Genomic DNA, 7414 nt, shown 5'->3' on the forward strand with positions numbered 1-7414 from the left:
GTGGGGGGGAGTTGGATGGGGATTGGGGGTTTTGGGTTCTTTGGGGGGGAGTTAAAAGGAGCATTGGGGGCTCAAAGGGATCTGTGGGGGGCAGGGATTAAAGGAAAAAGGGGAGTTGGGGGACATTTGGGGGGGGCTAATGGGACCTGGGGGGAGGAGAGGAGGGGCAGCACCACGAGCAGGTGGGTCCTGAGACCCTCCTGGTGTCCCCAGTTCCCCCTATTGACACCCCAAGACCCCCCTGGTGTCTTCAATGTCCCCAGGCCCTCCCCATGGCCATAATTCCCCCCCGGTACCCCCAAGTGCTGGTCTGTCTCCCCAATCCCCAAAGCCCCTTCCCAGGACCCTCCTGGACCCCAAAGCCCCCCAAGCCCCCCCCTGACCCCTGACTTGGTCCTGCTGTCCCTTGAGCATCTGCAGCTCCTGCAGAACCAGGCATTTCATCAGCAAATTTACAGCTGACACCAAGCTGAGGGTGTGTTGATGTGTTGGAAGGCAGGAGGGCTCTGCAGAGGGACCTGGCCAAGCTGGATCCATGGGCTGATTGCAAGGGGCTGAGGTTCAAGCAGGCCAAGGGCCGGGTCCTGCCTTTGGCCACAAGAAGCCCCGTCAGCCCCCCGGGCTGGGGCCAGAGTGGCTGGAGAGCAGCCAGGCAGGAAGGGAGCTGGGAGTGTGGATGGACAGGAAGCTGAAGAGGAGGCAGAGTGTGGCCAGGTGGCCAAGAGGGCCAGTGGATGGTGACCTGGCTGAGGAAGAGTGTGGCAGCAGGAGCCTGCAAGGAGGAGCAGAGACAGCCCTGGCAGTGTGGGGGGCCAGGTTGTCCCTGTGCCTTCCCCTGCAGGCCCTGGCTGTCCCTGCTGGGCCCCTGTCCATCCCCATCAGGTCCCTGCCCGTCCCCCCCGGGCTGAGCTCCCCCCAGGAAGTGCCGTGGAGCTGAAGCTGCTGCCATCCCCCCCTGCAGCCGCTGGCCCAGGCAAGGGAGCAGCAAAGGCAGGGCCAGGAGCAGAGGCAGCAGCAGGGGAGCCCTGGGGGGGCCGGGAAGCTCTTGTGTGGGGCAGGAAAGAGGCGCTGGGCACGAGGCCGGGGCTGTGCTGAGCAGGCCCAGCCCTCACATCCCCCCAGCCAACGCCGGCTGCCCGGGGGGCTTGGGAGGGACCCCCAGCCCGTGTGCCCCACACTCAGCTGGCAGGGAGAGAACCAAGGGACAGGGCCATGGGCAGGGCCACGGGTGAGGGACAGGCAGGGCCATTGCAGGGCCACGGTGAGGGCACAGCCTGTGGCAGCAGAGCTGCCCAGGGCCGGGGGCAGCCGGGGGTGTTGGTAGCAGCCAGTGCTGGGGCCGAGCACGAGGCACGAGGCCTCTTGCAGAGCCCTGGAGCAGCCTCCCACTTGCCAGCCCCACCCTGGTGGGGTGACACTGTCCCTTCCCTACAGTACAGTCCCCCAGAAATCTTCAGGGAGGGCCTTTTGTGTCTATTTGTGGTTGCTGATTGATGCTGGGGACCTGAGGGACCATCTGCAATCCCATCCATGGGGCAAAATCTGCTCCCCAGAGCTTGACTCACTGCAGACTTTGCAGGGAAATCTGTGCTGGCAGCTGCATCCTGAGCCCAAGGGCAGTTTGTATCCCTGAGTGCTGATCCAGCCTGGGGACCCAAGGGATCCTCTGCCATTCCATCCATGCAGCAGGAGTCACCCTGCTGCCCTTCACTCCTTGCCGAGGAACAAGTGCCATCTCTCTCTGTTTGGGAGAAGCCAGATGCTGCCCCTGGGCCATCAGAAGTGGTGCTGAAGCCTCTTTCAGCCCAGCCCCGGGTGCAGTTTTCTCATCCCCTCAGCGAGTGCCCGCTCCCCCAGTCGGCACTGACCAACCAGGGCGTTTGGCACACGTGGTTTGGTGGTTTGGAGAAAAGCCTCAGACTGACAGGGAGCCAGAGAACCACGAGTAACAGCCCTGGTGAGGTGCCTGCACTGGCAGGGGGCCAGGGGATTGCTGCTCCACAGAACCGGCTGGAGCTCTGGGTGAGCCTGAGCTGAAGGGCCTGTGACCTGTGGATGAGTCCAGGATGGAGCAGAGACCCCCCTGCAGCCTGGGAGGAGCCCACACCGGAGCAGGGGATGCCCAAAGGAGGTTGAGAGCCCGTGGGAAGCACCTGCAGAGCCGAGGGAACAAAGCCCTGGTTTCCAGGGCTGCCCCCCCACCCCAGTTTGTTGGGTTTAAGTGCAAACTGCAGCAGGGCCGTCCCTTGGCAGCAGCCGGTGCCGTGACACAGGCTCGGAGATGTGCCAGCCCAGGAGGGACTGAGGGCAGGGGGTTTGTAGGGACCATCCAGGGCCCCTCGCTGCCCACTGACGGTGAAAAGGAGACAATGCCAGGAGGAAGGAACAGGCTGGCCCAGAGGCACAGGAGGGAAGTCAGGCTCACTGAGCCATAACTGGGGGAAAGGAATTGCAGCAGGGGGAGATCGGCACCACCGACTCCTTGAGCTCCTCTTCAGAAGGGCCCCCAGACTGCGATGGAGGGAAGAACTGCAGCTGTGACTGATGGGCACAGGGAGGAGAGAGACAGCCAGCAAAGGGGGCTGGGAGCGGGAAGGAATAAGCTGAGAAGGTGACGGGATAAAGAACTTGTGTCAAGGTTTCTTAGTTGGAGCAATTTTGTGGCACTTCTCGGCTCGGCGGGGCCGGGGAGGCGGCAGTGGGACACCCTAACCCACTACCCCCCAAGGACCCCCAAAAACATTCAGAGCCCACCCAGGACCCCACCTAACCATTTTTCTGGGGGGACTCCTCTGGGCACTGGTGGTGCTGGGAGCCCCCCCGGCTGCGGGTGAGGAGCTCTCGGGTAAGTGGGGGGTGGGAAGGGAGAGGTCGGTGAGAAAAAGGGGGTCAGAGGGGACAAAACTGGTGGCGGGACCCCAAACTGAGTGGGAGGGAAGTGGGACCCCCTAAAAGTGGAGGGGGGAGGGGCTCTGAGGTTTGGGGGATAATGGGATATGGGTGGGAGAGGTCAGAAGAGTTGGGGAAGGGGAGGGTGGGAGCCCCAAACTGAGCATGAAGGGGCTGGGGATTGGGGGGATGATGTGGAAGGGATGGGGGAGGGGGAAAAAAAGTGGGGGTTGGGACCCCAGAAGTGATCCTGAGGGGGCTGGGGATTGAGGAGACCATGGGAAAGTGGAAGGAACAGGGAAATGGGGGGGTGGTCTGGTGGGTCCGACGGTCCGATGGGGGTCTTTGGGCACAGGGGGGTTGGCAAAGGGAGGTGACCCCCTGAGCTCCCAACTTCCTGTGGGGTGTTGGGGGCTGCTGGATCCAATGTTCTCAGGGCACAGACATTTCTTTGGGCCAAAGAGTCCTAAAACACTTGGCACAGACCACACTTTACCACCATCTGTTCTCCAACTACTCTGCTGCTTCAGAGCAGCACAGTGGGGACCCCTGGGATCCCTGGGACAACAAAGTGGAAACCCTGGAGAGGGGGAATGTCTGGGATTGCGGCACCCGGAAGGCGAGAGTCAAAGGGGAAGGGACCCTTGGGACCCCCAACACTCCCAGCATCCCTAAGTGGGACCCCCAGCATCCTGAACAGGGGAGACCCCCCAAACTCTAGAGGGCAGAGACCAGAGAGGGGGAACTTCTGAGAGAGATTTTTTGGGCTAAACTTCATATTTGGGAGTATTTTTTGGTTGAATCTTAACTTTTTACAGTTTGGGAGGGGATTCATCTCACTCTTTCTGAGTGGTTGTTTCCTGAATCTCAGTGGTTTGGGTTTTTCTGGGCTGAATCTTGGTGTTCTGGAGGTTTTTATGGTCACAGGATGCCCAGTGAGTTCTAGAGATGGACTTGGGCAGGAGGAACCCCCAAGCCAACACGCTCAGCCCTTGTTTTCTCCCCCATCAGGATTTGTCCTTCCCAGAGCTTGGGCGGATGGAGGAGGAGGCTGTGAGGAAGAGGAAGATGCCTTGGGCCCCCCAGGCAGGTGAGGAGGAAGTCAGTGTCCCTTTGGGCGGGTGTTGTGCTGGCTCTGGCAGCCCAGCATGGCCCCCGGCTGCAGGACAACCCCGCTGCCGCCGCCGTCCTGCCGGGGCCGGAGTTGGGGGGATGTCCTTGGCCTTCCCTGTGGGCCGGAGGCAAATCCCCTCCCTGTCCTTCTTGCTTCCTGCCCCAGGCCCCGAGCTGAGGATGGAGAGCCCGGAGGACAAATCCGCCCGTGAGACCCTGGTGGGAGAGGCCGTTTTGAAGAGTTCCACGGTGCGGGAAGGCAGTGGGGAGGAAAAGGGCCAGAGATCCCCCCGCAGGAGGGGCTCCAAATCCAGCCCAGGGTGCTCTGAGGAGGAAAGACCGAGCCTGTGCCGGGTAGGCGGCCAGAGCTTGAGGCAGAGCTCTGAGCTGGTGGTCCCTGAGCAGCCTCCCAGCAGGCAGAAGCCCTTCAGGTGCTTGGAATGTGGGAAGAGCTTCAGGAAGAGCAGCCACCTCCTCAGCCACCAGCACATCCACACTGGGGAACGTCCCTACACGTGTAGGGAATGTGGGAAGAGCTTCAGGAGCAACTCCAACCTGATGCGACACCGGATGATCCACACTGGGGAACGGCCCTATTCGTGTGGGGAATGCGGAAAGAACTTCAGCCAGAGCTCCAACCTCATCCGTCACCAGCAAATCCACACTGGGAAACGGCCTGGGAAAGGGGTGGGAGAAGGGGGCTCAGGGGAGGGGGGAGAGCGGGAGCGGGGTTACTTTGGGGGTCCCTTCATGTCCCCATGCCTTGATCCCTGGAGAGTGGGGGAGGCTGGAGAGAGGGGGGAGCTCGGGCCCCCTGTGCTGAGCCAGCAGTCGGGGCCGTGCTGTTGGTGCCAAATTGCCCCTGGTCAGGCTGAACCCAGAGCCCCCCCACGTGTCAGGGGGTCTGATCCGCTCCCTGCTCTGGTTGCCCTGGGGCAGCCTCTGGTTTCGCCCTGCCTGTGGAGCTGTTTGGGTGCCTTGGTCACAGCCGGCCCTTGTGCAGGGGTTTTTTTCCTGTATCACAGAAGTTTTAGTTTTTCTGGGCTGAATCTTGGTGTTTTGGAGGTTTTTATGGACACAGGATGCCCGGTGAGTTCTAGAGATGGACTTGGGCAGGAGGAACCCCCAAGCCAACACACTCAGCCCTTGTTTTTCCCCCATCAGGATTTGTCCTTCCCAAAGCTTGGTCAGATGGAGGAGGAGGCTGCGAGGAAGAGGAAGATGCCTTGGGCCCCCCAGGCAGGTGAGGAGGAAGTCAGTGTCCCTTTGGGCGGGTGTTGTGCTGGCTCTGGCAGCCCAGCATGGCCCCCGGCTGCAGGACAACCCCGCTGCCGCCGCCGTCCTGCCGGGCCGGAGTTGGGGGGATGTCCTTGGCCTTCCCTGTGGACCGGAGGCAAATCCCCTCCCTGTCCTTCTCGCTTCCTGCCCCAGGCCCCGAGCTGAGGACGGAGAGCCCGGAGGACAAATCCCCCCGTGAGACCCTGGTGGGAGAGGCCGTTTTGAAGGGCTCCACGGCGCAGGAAGGCAGCGGGGAGGAAAAGGGCCGGAGATCCCCCCACAGGAGGGGCTCCAAAGCCAGCCCAGGGTGCTCTGAGGAGGAAAGACCCAGCCTGTGCCAGGAAGGCGGCCGGAGCTTGAGGCGGAGCTCCAAGCTGGTGGTCCCTGAGCAGCCTCCCGGCAAGGAGAAGCTCTTCAGGTGCTTGGAATGTGGGAAGAGCTTCAGGAGCATCTCCCACCTGATCCGACACCAGCACACCCACACTGGGGCACGTCCCTACATGTGTGGGGAATGTGGGAAGAGCTTCAGCCAGAGCTATCAGCTCTCCACCCACCAGCAGACCCACAGTGGGGAGCGACCCTACACATGTGGGGAATGTGGGAAGAGCTTCAGCCAGAGCTATCACCTCCGCATCCACCAGCACATCCACACTGGGGAATGTCCCTACACATGTAGGGAATGTGGGAAGAGCTTCATCACGAGCTCCAACCTCCGCACCCACCATCGCATCCACGCTGGGGAACGGCCCTACAAGTGCTTGGAATGTGGGAAGAGGTTTCAGACCAGGTCACATCTCCTCAGGCATGAGCGGACACACACGGATGAGAGGCCCTTCCGCTGCACCGACTGCGGGAAGGGCTTCAAGGAGAACTCCGCCCTCATCATCCACCGGCGCATCCACACCGGGGAGAGGCCCTACAAGTGTGGGGAGTGTGGGAAGAGCTTCACCCAGAGCGGTGCCTTGACCAGACACCAACAGGCCCACCAGTAAGGGAAAGCCCTACCAGTGCCCCAACTGCAGGAAGAGCCTCGGCTGCTGCTTCCACCCCGAATGAAGCCCCTGATGGTGAGGCAACCCCTGGAGTCCAGTGACTGTCAGTCCATCCCTTTCGACCAGAAAGGGCCAGTCCCCTTTCCCAGGGGCAGCTTCTTCCAATAGAACCCTTCTTGGGGGGTGTGTGGAGATTCCTGCCTTGGCTGGGGACCCCCCAAGGTCACTGCTGGAGGTTGAGAGCAGAGATCTCCCCACGAGTGTTGGTCTGGGGGAGTTCCATCCATCTCTACTTAAGAATTCTTGCTTTTGTGCCAGCTTGAGTAGAATTGCATCAAGAATTGCTTTAGTGTAGAGCACTGTCCTATCTTATCCTGTACTCCTGGTAGTTTTAGTGTTTCTCTTGTGCAGTAAATAATTCTGATAAAGATCTTTTGTCTGATCATTTGTAACCCTAAATAAATTCATTTCTATCAGTAGATCTGATTTGCCATCATTAAAACTTAGGGGACAAAAGTGCTTCAGTCACATCTCTGTAGTTCCTCTAAACTGAATGTGTTGGCATAAACCGATGTCTTTAGACCCTTTTAGTTTTTTTTTTATTTTTCTAATTTTTATAAGTTTTATATGTAATTATAGTAGAAGTAGATTTTAGAAGTAGCTATATTATATTCCTCACCCTTTAGCACAAGTAGTTTACACATTCCATTCAACCCTCTTACCCCATTCCATGCTTCCCATATCAATTCTACCCCTGAATTCAGTAGAAATGTTTAGTCTCTTGTCAAGGCAGGCCTGGTAGTTGAGAGGTTACAGTAACACCTTTGTAATCCTAAGGTAACGAGTTTGAATCCTAGTGTGTATTTTGTTTGTGTTTTGCAATCGTGGGTTGTGTGGATTCAAAGTTTAAGATTCCTAAGGAATCTCCCCCTGAGTTTGGTTTTGAAACACTGGAAAACTTTGACTGGTTCTGAGACAACTTTAAAACAGGAAGAACTTTGTAGGCTGTCTGTGGATGCTTGGCCTCTGTTTGGACAAATGAGAGGGGTGACTTGGCTGGAATTTGGTTCTTTTGAACTAGACACAGTGTTGCAATTAATTTTGCTTTTCAATGTAGAACAGAAATGGGAAGAAATCCAGTG

General features: G+C 58.8%; 1 protein-coding gene across 1 annotated transcript; it reads left to right on the forward strand.

The window, feature by feature from the left end:
* The first annotated feature begins 3927 nt into the window (after positions 1-3927).
* On the forward strand, positions 3928-6272 carry LOC113978540 (zinc finger protein OZF-like). Its single transcript, XM_027705548.1, has 3 exons — positions 3928-3979; positions 4169-4676; positions 5606-6272. The coding sequence occupies exons 1-3, from the start codon at positions 3928-3930 to the stop codon at positions 6270-6272; spliced, it is 1227 nt and encodes a 408-aa protein (XP_027561349.1).
* The last annotated feature ends 1142 nt before the right edge of the window (positions 6273-7414 follow it).

The sequence above is a fragment of the Neopelma chrysocephalum genome, unplaced genomic scaffold (assembly GCF_003984885.1).
Source record: "Neopelma chrysocephalum unplaced genomic scaffold, ASM398488v2 Primary Assembly neopelma1_340, whole genome shotgun sequence".
NCBI lineage: Eukaryota > Metazoa > Chordata > Aves > Passeriformes > Pipridae > Neopelma > Neopelma chrysocephalum.